Below are 19,226 nucleotides of genomic sequence, written 5' to 3'. Positions count from 1 at the left end.
CACCATTCATCAACCTGTAACCTACAGAGAAATTTCAAATAACACACTCTTCACGCTCCCATGCCCTGTTTCTTGGTGCAACCATGCTAAAGCATGATTTCTTACAGCCTCTCTCGGTTCAGTTCTCAAAGTGTAACAATAATTGCCATCATGAAGTTTCGGTTGATTGTGCATGATACAATAGGAGTAGCATTCAGGCAATTCTTTCCGTCAAAATATGCACCAATGTTTCAAATAATTTACAAAAAACAAATTTGTATTAGAGATGTATTTTTCAAATGCTTATTTGTTTACAATGGATAAAATGTACCTTCCATATATATGATGGTGACGGTTGTAGGTCATATGGTCGAAAACAAAAGGATCGAATGCCTTTTGATCGACACTAAAATGATCGAAAAAAATTGTCGAATTTTTTTTTATAGGGGGGGTTCCCCCCCAACCCCTTGTTTTCTTTATTAAAAACATTTTTCTACCAACCCAAACTAAAATATATATATAAATAAATAAATAAATAAATTCGACCTTTTGTTTCGACCATTTGACTGTCGATCAAATGGTCATTCGATCCTTTATTTTCGACCATTTGACTGGACACCGATGGTGACACAGATTGCCTTCTAAATGGAAGAGGCCACATCTATTGATTCCAGCATTTTTTAGCCTTGCTCCCCCTAATTCAGAAGAGGATTTTGGCCAATGGCATTTGCCACAGTGCGGCTGCGAATGGTGATTTCTAGTTTGATACCATTTCTTATTTTCTGTACAAATTCACCCTACAGAAAATGTTCTATAATTTCTTTTGCACGTAAACTATTACCAGAAAAGGTGGCATGGACAGCTCTAGATTTGCAATACTTTTACCATTTAACTGATGATTTTTCATGTGGACTAAGATCTGGATACTCCTGACTGGGGCACAATACGCCTCTGCTGGGGCAAGCCCAGGCCCTCTGAAGCTACTATGCAGGTGTTCTGGAGCACTATAAATGCATAGTAACATATCATATCATAACACATTTTTCACAATCCCAAATTTGAATTTTAGTTGTAGTAAATTCCATAGTTGAATTCACTTTCAGATTATTATTCAAGTGTGCACGTTAATGGCGCATTTCAATTGAGGATCCACTCCTCATGAAGGTGATATTATTCACATATCTTCCCCAAAAGTAGATATGCTCATTAAGTTGCCTAGGGACATTGTTCCATGCATGAACCCCCTTAAAAAAGCCCATAAGAAAATGTGCATACGTGGGAGAACATTTTGAAACCATTGATGTTCTTTGTTTTTGTAAGTAGATTTCAATGTGACAAATAAAGATATCGTTGTTCAGAGGGAAAGTTATATCAGTCATCATTAGGATATGTTCATATCTGATCATATGGTTTGCCGATTTTTCGAATGAAGTCCTCGACTGCTTTGGTGCTATGTACATGTTTGAAAGAAGTATACAAAGAGGAAACATCCAAAGTGACTAGTAGTAGTAAATGTTTTTTCAGATATGAATATCCATCAAACTCAAATAGAACATGTCATTAAAAATAACATCAACCATGAGTACATGCTAAATGAGTCAATCACCAGAACATAATGAAATATTCTAAAAAGAAGTAACGATAAAACCACGCATTTTCAAAATCTTAAAATGCAGCATCATGGCCTCGTAAAAAACGCTTCCTTCCGTACATAGCAGCCTTCAAATAGGACAACAGGGCTCATCCCGTCAGTTTAGTTCCCGCCCTCAATAAAAACATCATGACACAGCTCTGTACATTTTAAAATTTGCAGGATGGTACGTTTTCTTATTTCCCCATAACCTGGACAAAACAATATAAAATGACTACAATTTTCATTCGGAGCCACACACACAGGGCACTGGGATCAACTGAGTAGCCCACCCATTTTGCAGTGTTGCCCCTCAGCCATAAAACAATCAAATCGTGCCCTGTTAATGAGACAACTTTGATGTTTTTTCCTAGCCCGTACAAGGTATGGCTGTAAGATTGGCGTCCCGCTTATAAGCTTTTGGACACTGTTTGATTGTGTTGTCCATGCTACAATCGAACGTTTGGCCACAATCTCCGGAATCACAGCTTCCTTAAAAGATCTTACTTCCTGTGGCAGCAGAAATGCTAGGGGAGGTGTCTCCACTGGCACATTTGACTGGCACATAAGCTATTTTACTGACCTTACCCACAGTATTTTAGCCCAAATATCTCTATTCAACATAGCTGTTATGATGAAATGGCATAGCATAGCATTTTTGTTTCCCCATATTCTCAATCATAAAATACTCGGGGAAGCTACCCAATCATCTCCCCAAAAGGCTATCCCCAATTATCTATAGACCGAAGCACATGAAGAAGATGCAGGCATTCCTAAAAGGTTTTTAAGAAATCGGTTTTCCCTAACCTGCAAATTGCCAGTCTTGCAATACCCCCATAAAGGCGCTCCATATAGCGTTTCTGCCTTTAGTTGCATGGTGTAGACCTTAAGGGCTGATTGCAAATGCTGGCCCTTACATTTTGCAGAAAAACGAGGCAGGCCGCCCAGGTATTGACACATTTTCATAGACTGTTTTTTCACATGTGCACAGCCCGTTAATGTCTCGGAAAATCATATTCAGCCACCCTGCGGATGACTTCCCTTCTACAGACTATGGGGCACATCTTAATAAGCTTCCTACCTCCATTACAGCCCATCAATGCTGATTTGACTGAATTGATCTTAAGTCCCAGACCGATCATAAAGGAGGCATAAACCTGTAGGGCCCTGGGGGTTCTGGCCATAAGCACTGTGTTGTCAGGATAGGCTAACACGGGGAATGACCTGCCCCCCTGTTTCAAAAAGGTCACCCCACTACTCTCAGCCTGCAACAGCCCATTAAAATACAATGTATGGGGGCCAATATGCACCCCTGGTGTACACCCAACCTGATATCAAACCACCCTGTACACCTGCCCCGAGGTCCAAAACTAACATTATCTCTGTTCTCTGAGTAAATCTTGCGCAACACTCCGAAAATATCCTCAGGGGAAACCATGGACTCAAGCACGGCCCACAACTTTGAACAATCAACTTGTTGCAGGCCGTGCCTAAATCCATAAAAGCGAGGTAAACTATCTTGCCTTTGCAAAATACGAAATTCAACACCAAAAGGTACAAATTCAGTACTTGCTCCATAGTACCCAAACAGGGGCGAAAACCAAATTGGATATCTGTCAAAATCTCAGCCTTTGTGAGCTAACTCTTGATATGGCCCAACAATACCCATCCGAAAATCTTGAATGTGGTATCCACAAGAGAAATGGGGCGATAGGATGAGGGCTTGGTTATGTCTTCCTTTTTGAAAATGGGGAAAATGGTTGCTGTCTTCCAGGATGGTGGGTAATGCCCCAAGCTCATACATGCATTAAAAGCCAGGGTCAGCACAGGGGCCCATACATCTATTTGTTCCATAAAAAGATCTGCAGGTATAGCGTCCGGACCAGGCGTCCGGGTTACGTGACTGGGTCCAGATTGCTTTTGCCACCTCTTCCATGGATAAATGTAAAGATACACCCCCGGACACCTTCTGCTTTCTAGCGCAACCCTCGTCAAACGGTGTCCCAAAGTAAGCGACCCAATCCACCAACCCCACCTGAGTGCCCTGCAATCCCTGTTTCCCCTTTTTCGGAGGTCCCACCCATAACAAACTGCCCAAAACCCTTGGCATCATTCAACCTGATAGCCTCTAAACATTCTTCCCAGGCTTTAGCTTCCAGCTCCAATTTCCTTTGCTCAATCGCCCTGCGATATTCAGTACAAGCTGGAACTATACTCAGTCTGTCCTTCGCTTGGCCTTTCAGAGCATCTAGAAGTACAGATGTTGCCAACCTGCAAGCCTTGTCGAAACAGTCCTGTTTCCCACCACTCCCCAATTGTTTGGGGACCAACATAAAGCCTCCAGTAAGGGCTTCCAAAATGGCCATAAATAGGCTCTAAAAAGCATGAAAAAGAAAGGGAGTGTCGCTATGCCAAAAAAAAAAAAAAAAAAAAAAAAAAAGGAGAGCTAAAATGGGGGTCATTTAAATCCTGGATCTCCCCTGAATAGCTCTATATACGAGCAATAAATGCTAGGTTCAATTATTGGAAAGAAGAAAAATATATATAAATACTTTTAATGCAATGTACAATCGTGAGACATTTTTCACATAACAGACATTTTTTAAATATATATAGTATAATGTGTATCAAGCATTTAGACAAGTGAACAATCTACAATAAACTAGCAAAAAAGCAACAACACACAATACTTTTTCGTAATTTTTTGAACATAAAAAGCAAATTTGTGCGGGTTGACATACACCGAACTTCGATCTGTTATCTAATCACAGAAGGAAATGCACTAGGGTCAAGAACCGGTGGAGTCAAAAGAGTAACAATTATGTAAACCAATGAGAATTTGAAAGGCTGAAAAGATATAACCGGAAACCCGGATGAGTTGGGCAGCAAAGTGGTAGGGCTTGGATATGTCTGTCTGTCCTACTAGGGTCTCGGGAAAAATTCTATCCGAGATACACACCCTTTAGTTATGCTGCTCTAATCAAGGAGTCTATCCTTAATATTCCCAGTGTGCGAACCTGAAAAAATAAGATCTGGACAAAAATGGCCTGGGGTTATTGTTCAGATATGTAGTCTGTTTTCAAGATTTAGCCAACGCAGTGGGGGAAACTGTTCCAATGAGGCGAAAGGATGTGTTGGTAGAAAGGAAAAAAGTCCCAACACTCCCCTCACGTTCTAGCGTTTCGGCGGAGGCTGGTCCCAAAAGGATAAAGGATCAGTTTTAATGTTCCGCCTTCTTCAGGGCTGATGAGTTCTGTAGGAAGAATGAAGAAAAAGAAAGAATTTGAGTTTAAAGCTAAAAAGGACAGACTATAGACAGGTGAGGTGAGAATTCCCTATCATGAGTGTCCTAATGACTAAGTATGAAGATTATTTAATAAATTAAAAAGATATTTAAAGTGCAGTCGTGAAGGTTGCACTTGGCATAAAATCTCCACAGTCAAAGAAATAAAATGATAATACAACTATTAGAAAATCACCAAACACTTCCACCTGTGTCTGCCTAAGACAGGGAAGTTGTGGAAAAGAAGTAATGTGATTCTAATCCAGCATGCTCCCAAATAATGGTGCCCCACAAACCAGGAATTCCCTGCTAGTGCCAAGCATGTAATAAAATAAACTGAATACCTGGACGGTAGAAAGAAAGAAAAAAACATCCAGTATAAACGGCGGAGCCGTGGAGCTTCCGAGAGGGAGCGTGAACAGCTGCGCTGTCCGGTTCCAGGCGGGTCTGTTTCAGTAAGCCGCAGTCAGCCGCGGGCGAGGCAGCCGTCAGCTGGGAAAAAGCAAGGGGAAAGAAGCAAAAGGTAAGGAAGGGTGAGGGGGGAAGGGTGGGGTGGTGGGGGGGGAGAAAGGAGGGGGGCAGAGAAAAGAAGGGGGAGTGAGTGATTGAAGCGTAGCCACAAGGAGAGTTATGCGCCGGGGTGGACAGCGTCTTACCTGTGAGTCTAGTGTATCGAGTACGCTTCGAAGGTGAAAAGCTAACTCCGAAAGATGCAGTGCGGTGCCTGTCGGTACCGGAAGTCGTGGACCTGAAATGTGAGCACTCAAAAGTGGGCGGGCCCAAGATGGAGGAAAACGTGTCAAGACACGATTGGTAGTAGATGCCGGGCCCCCACAGCTCGGCATGGCTCAAGCAATGAGTCGACGCAATGCTACCCCAAATGAAGCCGTAGTATGGCTAGATTACCAAGGACACTAATGAGGTGTGTCCGTGGGCGGGATGGCGTCATGACCCAGGGCGTATAGCAGCGCAGGGAATCTGCCTGCAGTCCCGCACGGGGGGAAGAAGAAAAAGAGGACTGATTCGAACCCCACATGTGGATATCAAATGGTCATAAGATGGTCTGATATTAAATAATTAATTAACCCACAAGGAAAGGACTATACGCAGTGTGCATATAGGTCAAAGGAACAGTCAATGGAAGGCAATGGGCGTGGATAAATAAGGCTAAGTTTAGAATGTATCTGTTTTAGAACTGAGGATTATTAAGTTCATTTAAACCATGTTCGTAAGAGTCCAGACGATGGATCCATCTGGCTTCTAGTGTAAGCAGTCTGGTTTGTACGTTGGGACCAGATTTGACCTTTTCTAGTACCCACCACAGGAGGTCATCTGGTGTGTGTCGATGCTCTAGGTAATGTGTCACCAACGGTGAAGTAGTGAGCTTGCAGCGAATCCTAGAACGATGTTCAGATATGCGGGTCCCCACTTTACGTGTGGTCTGACCTACATACCTGAAACCACATGGGCATTGAACACAGTAGACTACCTGGTTGCTCTTACAATTCGTGTGGTGTTTCAAAGTCCATGGTCTCCCATTAATCAGGAAGGACTTGGTCTTCACTGTGAATTTGCATACTGAGCATGATCCACATGGGAAATGCCCAGTAATTTTGCGTAAATTCCATGGTCCAGTGGTAAGAACATCCCGTGTGTGCATGGAATGCACTAAATGTTCTTTAATATTCCTCCCTCTCTTAGAGGCAAATCTGGGAAGCGGTTCCTCTGGTAACAGTAGCCTCACTATGGGCCAGAATTTTTGAATGGACCTTTTAATTTGAAATGAGTTAGGTCCATGTGTGGTGACACATGTGATCCTGTCTTCAGTTGTTTGTTCTCGTAATGGCTCAGGTGTCACGAGGCTGTCTCGATTGGTGAACCTGGCTCTTTTCTGGGCATTAGATACCAGTTTTTTGGGATATCCTCTCTGATGAAGACTTTCCGTCAGTTGACCCGAGTGTGTGTAATAATCTGGTAACGAAGTACAGTTCCTTCTAATGCGCAGGAACTGTCCATATGGTAAATTCTGTTGAACATGATGAGGGTGGTCACTTCTGAAGTGGAGCAGAGTATTTCGGTCTTTTGGTTTCCTGTAGAGGTTACATGCAAGTTTGTTAGTGATATTGGATATTTCTAAATCCAAAAAATGGATAGTCTGGCGATCAGATTCCATTGTGAACTGAATATTGTTATCACAGGCGTTAAGCCATAGCAAAAAGTCCCCTAGGGAAGATTCATCCCCTGACCACAGAAAAATGATGTCATCAATATATCTCTGCCAGTTGTGTATGTGTACCAACCATGGATTAATTTGGTTGTACACATATTTATCTTCGAAGGATGCCATGAATAGGATGGCCAAACTAGGGGCAAATATTGCCCCCATGGCCGTGCCCTTGATTTGTAGGAAAAATTGTTTGTTGAACATGAAGAAATTTTTACTCAAGGCTAATGTCAGAAGTTCAATGATAAATTCAGCCGGGACCCTAGATTGTGTGCCCCTGTGTGTCAGGTGTTCGTAAATACAATCAATGGCAGCCTCTTGGGGTATGGACGTATAGAGAGATTTGATGTCAAGGGTGACTAGATATTGAGAGGTGGGATCAAATGGGAGGCCTTCAAATACTTGGATGGTATGGGTTGTGTCGCGAAGGTATGATCTGGTACCTATACTGATGGGTTTCAAAAAATAGTCAATAAATCTACCGATGGGTTCCAATATCGAGCCACATCCCAACACGATAGGGCGCCCTGGTGGGTTCCGGGTATCTTTATGTATTTTAGGAAGCGCGTACAGACATGGAATCCGTTCCTGGGAGGAGGTCAGAAAGGATGCTTCTTTAGGTGTGATCCACTCTCGATCACTCGCGTAAGCTACCATCTCTGCAATCTCTGTTGTAATTTCACGAGTGGGATCTACTTTAAGTGGACGGTAGCTGGTCTTGTCTTCGAGTAGGTCCATAATCATGTGACAGTATTGTTCATTAGTCATGATTACGATACCACCCCCCTTGTCAGCCGGTTTTATTACTATGTTGGTGTTCTCGGCTAATTGTTTGAGAGCTGTTCTCTCTTTCTTGGTAAGGTTCTGGCGTGTAGAGATATTCTTCTTGCTCAGTTTCTTAATGTCCCTTAGTACGCATCTTTCAAAAGTAATGAGATCCTGTGGTATCTGTCCTTCAGTGGGCATGAAGGTAGAGGGCGGTCGAAGCCCGGTATCGTTGCTGTCTTCTATGTTTTCGTGTTCATTAAAGAAGACACGGAGTCTTAGAGTCCGGAAGAACCTTCTCATTTCAACTTCTGTTTTGTACCAATCTGTATTGGTCGTAGGGACAAAAGACAGACCCTTAGTAAGGACAGAAATTTGTCCAGAAGAGAGATTCGTAGCCGCCAAATTAAAAATGGGTAATGTGGCATGCTGTGGCATTAACGTTGGCGTCTCCCTTGTCTCAAACGTCTGCGTTGGCCCTGATATGGCATGTTCCATGGTCCAGGGTACATTGGTGGGCCCCATCCTCCTCCCTGGCCTCCTCTTCCTAAAAAAGGAAATTGTGGTAATTGGGGGCCTGGGAATTGTTGTGGATCAAACTGGGGTATGTATTGTGGATGGCTAGAATTGGATCCACTGCCTGAGGACCCACTGCTGGATCCAGAGAAAGTCACTCTTCTTCTACCTCCCCGTCCTTTATTATTGCCAGCCCCGCCTCGTTGTTTGTGTGTATTGATGTAATCAGCTGTTGTGTAAGGGTACACAGCCTCCGTATTAAACTCTTTAATGTCTTTTTGTAATTTATTGGTTTTCTTGGTAATGGTATTTGTTTTGAAGATATCAAACTGTTTGTTAAGTTCGTTCAGTAATTCCTGTGCATTGGTGAGGGCCGAGTTGTTTTTGAATTTTAATTCCTCACTCTCTAGTGTTTTCTGTAATTCGTGACTAATCCGTTGTGCAGTAGTTATAGTGAGGACCATAAGATCCCGACTGCACTTTGTAGCAATAAAACTGAAATTAGTCGTATATTCTTTGTCTTCTAGGAATAGGCGTGGCTCATTTCTTACAATAAGGCCCTCCGGGATAATGCTTGATCTTAAATACTCCCGAAGGAAATGCCCATGTAGTTCAGTCCTAAAGGTTTTCTTTTTGAGTTTAAGGATCTCTTCCGTAGTGTTAGTTAAAACTCGAGGTATGCTCGGGTCTAAGGAGTCAAAAAAGGAAGGGCCTCTAATGAGTTCCGATATTTGTTCTTCTGTGTAACTGAGTGTGGCGAACTCTGCCATACTCAGAAGGGGGATAGTGCAAGGAAAATGGTCGTGGGGCACCAAGTAAATGGGGCAAAAACTAGTGGAGAGACAAAATGGAAAATATAGAGTAAAGCTTATAAGTAGGCAGAAAAAAAAGGAGAAGAATATGTGGATAGGAGTGTCAATAATCTCCAGACTGGGGAATATAAGTGGAAGGTAATATAAAAATCCCCGCCCTGGAGTTCCCCAACCGAACAACAACCTAGGTTGTCAAAAACACAATCAGAAGCATAAACAACCCCCTCCGAAAAGGGGGAAGAGGTTCGGTTTAGCCCTTGGGGAGGCACTTGCGACACGGGGCATCTGAAACTATAAAGCATGAAAAAGAAAGGGAGTGTCGCTATGCCAAAAAAAAAAAAAAAAAAGGAGAGCTAAAATGGGGGTCATTTAAATCCTGGATCTCCCCTGAATAGCTCTATATACGAGCAATACATGCTAGGTTCAATTATTGGAAAGAAGAAAAAAATATATAAATACTTTTAATGCAATGTACAATCGTGAGACATTTTTCACATAACAGACATTTTTTAAATATATATAGTATAATGTGTATCAAGCATTTAGACAAGTGAACAATCTACAATAAACTAGCAAAAAAGCAACAACACACAATACTTTTTCGTAATTTTTTGAACATAAAAAGCAAATTTGTGCGGGTTGACATACACCGAACTTCGATCTGTTATCTAATCACAGAAGGAAATGCACTAGGGTCAAGAACCGGTGGAGTCAAAAGAGTAACAATTATGTAAACCAATGAGAATTTGAAAGGCTGAAAAGATATAACCGGAAACCCGGATGAGTTGGGCAGCAAAGTGGTAGGGCTTGGATATGTCTGTCTGTCCTACCAGGGTCTCGGGAAAAATTCTATCCGAGATACACACCCTTTAGTTATGCTGCTCTAATCAAGGAGTCTATCCTTAATATTCCCAGTGTGCGAACCTGAAAAAATAAGATCTGGACAAAAATGGCCTGGGGTTATTGTTCAGATATGTAGTCTGTTTTCAAGATTTAGCCAACGCAGTGGGGGAAACTGTTCCAATGAGGCGAAAGGATGTGTTGGTAGAAAGGAAAAAAGTCCCAACACTCCCCTCACGTTCTAGCGTTTCGGCGGAGGCTGGTCCCAAAAGGATAAAGGATCAGTTTTAATGTTCCGCCTTCTTCAGGGCTGATGAGTTCTGTAGGAAGAATGAAGAAAAAGAAAGAATTTGAGTTTAAAGCTAAAAAGGACAGACTATAGACAGGTGAGGTGAGAATTCCCTATCATGAGTGTCCTAATGACTAAGTATGAAGATTATTTAATAAATTAAAAAGATATTTAAAGTGCAGTCGTGAAGGTTGCACTTGGCATAAAATCTCCACAGTCAAAGAAATAAAATGATAATACAACTATTAGAAAATCACCAAACACTTCCACCTGTGTCTGCCTAAGACAGGGAAGTTGTGGAAAAGAAGTAATGTGATTCTAATCCAGCATGCTCCCAAATAATGGTGCCCCACAAACCAGGAATTCCCTGCTAGTGCCAAGCATGTAATAAAATAAACTGAATACCTGGACGGTAGAAAGAAAAAAACATCCAGTATAAACGGCGGAGCCGTGGAGCTTCCGAGAGGGAGCGTGAACAGCTGCGCTGTCCGGTTCCAGGCGGGTCTGTTTCAGTAAGCCGCAGTCAGCCGCGGGCGAGGCAGCCGTCAGCTGGGAAAAAGCAAGGGGAAAGAAGCAAAAGGTAAGGAAGGGTGAGGGGGGAAGGGTGGGGGGGGAGAAAGGAAGGGGGCAGAGAAAAGAAGGGGGAGTGAGTGATTGAAGCGTAGCCACAAGGAGAGTTATGCGCCGGGGTGGACAGCGTCTTACCTGTGAGTCTAGTGTATCGAGTACGCTTCGAAGGTGAAAAGCTAACTCCGAAAGATGCAGTGCGGTGCCTGTCGGTACCGGAAGTCGTGGACCTGAAATGTGAGCACTCAAAAGTGGGCGGGCCCAAGATGGAGGAAAACGTGTCAAGACACGATTGGTAGTAGATGCCGGGCCCCCACAGCTCGGCATGGCTCAAGCAATGAGTCGACGCAATGCTACCCCAAATGAAGCCGTAGTATGGCTAGATTACCAAGGACACTAATGAGGTGTGTCCGTGGGCGGGATGGCGTCATGACCCAGGGCGTATAGCAGCGCAGGGAATCTGCCTGCAGTCCCGCACGGGGGGAAGAAGAAAAAGAGGACTGATTCGAACCCCACATGTGGATATCAAATGGTCATAAGATGGTCTGATATTAAATAATTAATTAACCCACAAGGAAAGGACTATACGCAGTGTGCATATAGGTCAAAGGAACAGTCAATGGAAGGCAATGGGCGTGGATAAATAAGGCTAAGTTTAGAATGTATCTGTTTTAGAACTGAGGATTATTAAGTTCATTTAAACCATGTTCGTAAGAGTCCAGACGATGGATCCATCTGGCTTCTAGTGTAAGCAGTCTGGTTTGTACGTTGGGACCAGATTCGACCTTTTCTAGTACCCACCACAGGAGGTCATCTGGTGTGTGTCGATGCTCTAGGTAATGTGTCACCAACGGTGAAGTAGTGAGCTTGCAGCGAATCCTAGAACGATGTTCAGATATGCTGGTCCCCACTTTACGTGTGGTCTGACCTACATACCTGAAACCACATGGGCATTGAACACAGTAGACTACCTGGTTGCTCTTACAATTCGTGTGGTGTTTCAAAGTCCATGGTCTCCCATTAATCAGGAAGGACTTGGTCTTCACTGTGAATTTGCATACTGAGCATGATCCACATGGGAAATGCCCAGTAATTTTGCGTAAATTCCATGGTCCAGTGGTAAGAACATCCCGTGTGTGCATGGAATGCACTAAATGTTCTTTAATATTCCTCCCTCTCTTAGAGGCAAATCTGGGAAGCGGTTCCTCTGGTAACAGTAGCCTCACTATGGGCCAGAATTTTTGAATGGACCTTTTAATTTGAAATGAGTTAGGTCCATGTGTGGTGACACATTCCCGGGAACCCATTAATGCACTTTGCTGTGGGGGCCAGTATTTTCAGATGTTTGAAAGAAGTATACAAAGAGGAAACATCCAAAGTGACTAGTATGAAGTTTTTTTTTCCATTGCGGAAACTATAGCTTATGGAGGTTTACAACTTGCAATAGACACCATGGCAGAATGTGTCTTATACAGTTCTATCAATAATAAACAAGATATCAACTCTAGTAACAGGAGGTGATATGACAATTGACAAGGACGTATGTCAATTGTCATACTACCACCCTTATCTAAATCATTGAATGTTTCTGCTCCAAAATCTATGTTGGCAGCCCAATTAGTCTAGCGAGGACATGAATTTATTATTTGTATTTTATAGTTTAAAGCACATAACTTGCTTGAGAGCAGCAGAGCCCTGTACAGACTGTGGTTAGCCAGCCTTTGGGCTTGCATCTTTTAACAATAGTGCAGTACTGTGAGGTCTGTGTGTCGGTATGTGCATCCATTGGAATTAGTCCTGAAACATACATACCTGAAACCACATGGGCATTGAACACAGTAGACTACCTGGTTGCTCTTACAATTCGTGTGGTGTTTCAAAGTCCATGGTCTCCCATTAATCAGGAAGGACTTGGTCTTCACTGTGAATTTGCATACTGAGCATGATCCACATGGGAAATGCCCAGTAATTTTGCGTAAATTCCATGGTCCAGTGGTAAGAACATCCCGTGTGTGCATGGAATGCACTAAATGTTCTTTAATATTCCTCCCTCTCTTAGAGGCAAATCTGGGAAGCGGTTCCCCTGGTAACAGTAGCCTCACTATGGGCCAGAATTTTTGAATGGACCTTTTAATTTGAAATGAGTTAGGTCCATGTGTGGTGACACATTCCCGGGAACCCATTAATGCACTTTGCTGTGGGGGCCAGTATTTTCAGATGTTTGAAAGAAGTATACAAAGAGGAAACATCCAAAGTGACTAGTATGAAGTTTTTTTTTCCATTGCGGAAACTATAGCTTATGGAGGTTTACAACTTGCAATAGACACCATGGCAGAATGTGTCTTATACAGTTCTATCAATAATAAACAAGATATCAACTCTAGTAACAGGAGGTGATATGACAATTGACAAGGACGTATGTCAATTGTCATACTACCACCCTTATCTAAATCATTGAATGTTTCTGCTCCAAAATCTATGTTGGCAGCCCAATTAGTCTAGCGAGGACATGAATTTATTATTTGTATTTTATAGTTTAAAGCACATAACTTGCTTGAGAGCAGCAGAGCCCTGTACAGACTGTGGTTAGCCAGCCTTTGGGCTTGCATCTTTTAACAATAGTGCAGTACTGTGAGGTCTGTGTGTCGGTATGTGCATCCATTGGAATTAGTCCTTGATTGTGTGTTGTTGAAGAGCCATGTTTTGAGAGATTTGCGAAATTGAAGAATTGTGGAGGCTTTCCAAGCCGAATGTTGAATCATCCAATGCCTGAGACCCATCACCAAACGAGTTGCCTCTAGCAATACAATGGTTAAACAATCATAAGAATGTACATTCATGAGCATCAATCAGATTATGTGTCCCACAAGAGGATGCACAGGCTACTGTTTCTCAGGCAACAGTCAGTGGTATAGATACATAAACTGAAAGTAGCAATGCATGTTCGGACCATTGATTTTAAAAAAAAGCAAACGCTTCAATATTACTTTTTAAATAAAACTTTGTTTTTTTTTGGATAAATGAGCTTGGATGTTGGCTCACATTTTGATTTAAATGATTTTCTACATGCAAAGTGAAATGTCATTTGTGCCATTTCTAGCAGCTTTAAGTGAAACTTAATGATTATAAATTAAGTTGAAATCTCTACTTAGCATACTGCAATTTATTGAGTTCAGTAATGTACTTCCCAGTGGCAACCATGACAACCATAAGTGTCCTATTCTGTTTTGCAATCCTTTCGCTCTCTTTTTAGGCATTCATAATCTCACAATCCTGATCTTGACTAGTCCTTTTATCTTTTTGCATTATTGCCATCTTTGCAATCACACGTGTTCTAGCTTTTTCTCTCCAATCCTTGCTGATATGTTGCAGCACTCGTAATCTCGCCAGGATTGGCTAACTGATGGGCCCTGAAGATCATGCAGTTGGAGCCCACCTCTGTAAAGGCCCGCACAGCAGTGCTGAGTGGGCCTTTACAGATTTTGGGTGGGCCTTGCTCTCTCAGGCCCTACCCTGTCTACGCCAAAATGATCTCCCCCACATTCGGCCAGTTCCTTTTCTATTTCTAGTAAGTCTATTTCTCACATCATGGGCACTTGCCCTTCAATGATGCATGTCAAATTGGCTGGAATGGCATTCAGGTATGATCCTTCATTGTTCTGCATGACATCTTTGTTTCACTTTTTGAGGCAGTTGCAATCCCATTATGCATGTTCAAGAAGCTGCGAGAGCTACTTGTTGCTCATCTGCAGCCATTGATAAGTAGCATAATGTACTGATTAGAACAGGTATTCTTTCAACACACTTTTACAACTATTGATTTTTAACTATGTTGAAATTAAACATCTTGTTCAATGTTCTTTTCATCGGCTGCATTATTTACACCAACCTTTGAATTTTATTGAAAACCAATTCTTTTTAATTCCAAAACTGTTTTGAGATTGCAGTCAGTACTCACAAGTACCTTAAGTCCCTTCTTTAAATTGACACTTTGCTGGAAACTGTGCAAGAGTCAACCTTGTTTGTATTTACAGTTATATTATGTGCCTTTCTAACATCATTACAGACATATCCTTGTAGCTTTGATGAAGCAACTCCGCCCAAAACACGCACAGGCACAAACCCATAATAGCTTTGCAGCATTAAAATACATTTTAAGGATATCCCAAGAGTGTGTAGCATGATTTCCGCAACAGAGGTCTTTCTACATTAGCACCACCACAATGTATCTCCACCAAGAAAGGTTACAAGATATCTGATCACCTATACATCTCATCCTGTATGGAGTGGTGTCACTTCTAAATGATATTTTAGTTCCAGGCGTAGTGGGCCAAATGAGACTGGATGTTTTTCAGCTCATGAACTGGATGGTAAGTAACAGGAATATAGTGGCAATACACAGTAATATAGTGGCAATAGTAACATAGCTATTGACATAACTTTTTGTAATGAAAAGAAAAGTAAAACAATGATGGAAGGACATTTCTGTGCTATTTTTCTTCGCCACAAGTAATTATCCTGGGTGGCAGTCCATGCCACTGCATACATCTTATTTGTGCCTTTACAGAAGGATTCTGATTATGTGTAAATCAGTCTTGACCCTGCCCCTCAAGTGAGTAGCCCAGATAGAACCTCTAAGCACTTTGCCCACTGCACCTGAGCTCTAGCAAACCCAGACATGCCTTAGCCTTCGTGGGCCTCATAAGTGAGTTGCCCCTTCAGTCTCTTGGCAAAGGAGGCACATGGCCGATATCTGGTAAAGCCCTTCTGATTATGGCCACTCACTGAACACGTGGTAGATAAAAATCCTTGTGCTAATGATTTGTTAACCTCTGGGAATTCCTCTAGGGAGCATCCATTGTTTTTTTTGGAGTTCTTACTATGTCCTCTTAAATGAAAGGTGCCAAAGGAATTAAGCTGCACCTCACTGGTGAGGCAAACCAAGCTGAGAACATGTCTGTGGTTTCTTGTGCTTCTGTGCAGAGGGGATGTGGTATAGCAATTTAGGCTGGTCTGCTTCCTTAGGGGGCGGGGTCAAGGCTGATTTGTGTACAGTTGTCGAGATATAAAATTATCCAATTAAATGCTACTTTAAGGGATATTGAGTTGGTACAAAGTATTGGTTCCATAATTTCCTCTATGCTAAGCAACGAACACACTGCAATTCAGAATACTCCCATTAATTCAAAATGTGTAATGGTACAGTGGTTCTAAACACTCTGGTTTGTAAACATTGTTTCTACCTCCTCTCTTTCAAGATGGCTCTTCCCAAGGGCGGGCCCCACTTGCCCCACCCTATGCAGTGGTCCTGATTTCCTGCTCAGGCCTGCTGGCCTTCGTCTTCCTTCTCCTCACCTGCCTCTGCTGCAAAAGAGGGGATGTTGGCTTCAAGGTAAGCACGGGATGATTTTGGGTTGGGTGCGGGAGGATGTAGCAAGTGTATAGTTACAATAGCCAACGATGGGGACACTAGAAACAATGGTCGCCATTTTGAAATGAGATGGAACACATAGCTCGTGAATGCTGGAGAAGGGGATATTATTTGGGGTATTTTGAATGATGGGGATAGTCTATGGGCCTAATTACAAGTTTGGCGGTCTGGAAATAAAGGTGATGGTAGCAATGTGCCGACACCCTTTCCGGACTACAAAAACTACAGCATTGTCATTAGGGGCAAAGAACTTGCGGCAGGTCTGACCAACCTCCGACCTCGTAATGTGGGCCCATGTCTACTTGCGCATCTTTCTGCACATGCCGCAATACTCTTTTCTACTGTTTCTGGTGCGTGCCTTATTGTAGACCTTGTTTCTTTGCTGTTCTTCTGACTCATGTTCTCATTAACAGTTCTGATTCTTTTTTAAGGGTACCATCAGTGCTCCCCCAAGTTGTCGGGTTTACTTAATTCTTGAAGTAGCCACACAATAAAAAATGATTCCACTGCCTCTTCCTGTACTGGCTTGAGTGGCCAGGTGGCTACTGCACAGATCTGTGCACAGTTGGACTGTACATGAGGCACCATCCTGTTTATTCCATCCCCAACAAGAAGCAGGCGATGATGAAGAGCTCTTCCACATTAGGTTCCTAGTTGGCGTCAGCAGAGGATTCATGGTTTTCCATTGGTACTCATATTTACACCAATAATAGAAGAGAAATGTGATTGTTGAAATGGTATTTTTAATATTGAACAAATGTGACTCTTCATATGACTTTAGATGCTATTTGTGGTGACAGTGTGGGTGCAGTGGAAGAGAGAGAGTTCTGAGCCACATGTATACTGCGGAGAAGCGCACGGGGCGAAAGAGGCGTCCCAAAAGGACTCTAGAGAGATAATTAATCACGAAGGCAATGACAAATATTGATGAAGTGAAGAGGAAGGTGTGTCTGGCTGGCAGTGCTAAGATCACTGTAACTCTGCTGTGCCTTATTCTCATCTGGGGATTTGGTATACAGGGTATTATGTCACTAATGCGTCTTACAATACATCTTTTGCCATTTGCATGACCTTGTGGTCGTCTGGGCACTGAAAGAAAAAAGGGAGGAAGGTGAGTGGGTAACAGGGAGCACAGAGAGCAGGGTAAAGTTTGTCTCTGTGAGATGAGTTAAAAGCTAATTTGCCCACGTACAGGCGTTGATGTCCAGCAGCTCAGAGCATGTTGCCTGTGTATGGTTGAAGGTTGGGTGAGTGTCTATGGTGTCATCAAGTTCTCATTGGGTGTAGGTATTGGGAAAATCCAAACCCAGTGCTTGCATTAAAGTTATTGAACGCCATATGATGAGGTGGTAGGAGTCAGTCATAGGTGTCAGGAGATGCAACTGGAGAGCGAGTGCTTAAATTATGTAATACAAGTTGCAATATCAGAAAAAGGGGAGCTAGTGAAGAATTGCGTTGCTGTTGTTTTGTGTATGAGGTTTTATTTAAATGTTATTCCCAATCTAACGTTTCATAGTTAATGCAACATAGCAGGCATTGCCAACATCTCTAAGCGGCACCGAGCAGAAGTCTTGGCTCACAGGTCTCATCCATACAATACTGTTATGATAGTGGATATTAAGGCATCCATGATCTTGTGTGTTTTTGCTCTTATTTGCAAACGCAGACCTTAAATTGTGATCCTAGTGCGAGTGGCAGAAAAAGCTGACTTGCATGCTGGAGATGAGCAGGAGTTGTATTTGAAGGTGGATCAGGATAGGGAACGCAAGTGAGTCTGGAAAAGCGAGATCCTTCATGGTCAGCTAGCGTGCTTATCACAAATTCACATTACACTTGAGGATACCATGGAAGAAGTGCAAGCTGCATTGCATGGTACCCCACATCTTCTCCTATTGTCTACAAGCTTTACTAACCTTATGGCCACATATAAAAGAGGGTTTTGGTATGTTCGACCTTGTGCAAATTGCCCTCAGCAATTTGACCTAAAAACATTTGACCTTTTGACCAAACTGACCTCCATAGTTAAGGATGCGAGGAACACGCCCCAACTCCCTTTTGACCTACTTACATGAACATGAGGAGTGGGGGACACCCACGCAACTCCTGCACCTCATGTTTAGGTAGGTAGGTATTTACCTATTTGACCTAAAACAAAAAGGTCAATTTGTATCTGATGCAAAAAAAAAGGTCAATTTGGACAACTCGAAAAGGTCAATTTGGTTTAAAGGTTACATGTTTTAGGTCAAATAGGCTAATACTGTAAAAGAGTAGCTGGCATAACAAGACCCATTGGCAGCAGGTGATATATAATAGCGCTCTATTGCAAAGGGTAATGGGAGAATTACTAAAGGTAGATGCATTTTGAATGCCTGAGAAGATATAGAAGAGTGGTTAGTGGCGACAGAGAGCAAGCACGTAAAGGACTGATAAGAAGTGGGAGTAGGAGTGTCAATTTGAACCAGGAGAGGTGTAAAGACTGGAGGGGGGTGTCTGTACTCCTGTTCTCTATATGGCAGAGGAGAGGCACAGAGGACCCTAGCCAAGATTCTCTATATGGAAGCGCTGGTCGAGCAATCAAGGCCTAGCTTCTCAGGAGGTGATGCAGGCTGGTTCTTAAGTACAGTATAGTTCCCAAGCCCCCACAAAGGAATGTCAACACACTGTATTAGTTAAAACACAGTCTTTGGGCCTCATTACAAGTGAGGCGGAACGGGTTAATGGGACCCGCTAAAGGAGGCGGACCCGTTAAACCCGTTCCGCCTCATTACAAGCTCCCCTCGCGGGACCTGGTAAGTAACGCCTGCTCAAACCAGGCATGCTTACCGGATCCCGCGAGGGGAAGAGGGAGCAAACAACGGGCCACTCGTAATCGGCCCGTTGTTTGCTCCCT

General features: G+C 42.8%; 1 protein-coding gene across 4 annotated transcripts in view; it reads left to right on the top strand.

Annotated features, from left to right (window-relative positions):
• Positions 1 to 19,226, top strand: part of LMTK3 (lemur tyrosine kinase 3) — a 406,442-nt gene that overhangs the window by 108,647 nt on the left and 278,569 nt on the right. For all 4 annotated transcript variants that reach the window (XM_069637264.1, XM_069637273.1, XM_069637254.1 and 1 more), the window contains exon 3: positions 16,164 to 16,297. In XM_069637264.1, the coding sequence (XP_069493365.1) occupies positions 16,164 to 16,297 (134 nt within the window). The remainder of the gene's footprint in view (positions 1 to 16,163; positions 16,298 to 19,226) is intronic.

This window comes from Ambystoma mexicanum, chromosome 1q (assembly GCF_040938575.1).
Source record: "Ambystoma mexicanum isolate Mex_15411 chromosome 1q, UKY_AmexF1_1, whole genome shotgun sequence".
Lineage (NCBI taxonomy): Eukaryota > Metazoa > Chordata > Amphibia > Caudata > Ambystomatidae > Ambystoma > Ambystoma mexicanum.
The sequence above is the reverse complement of the archived record's forward strand: the minus strand, read 5'-3'. Positions and strand labels throughout refer to the sequence as shown.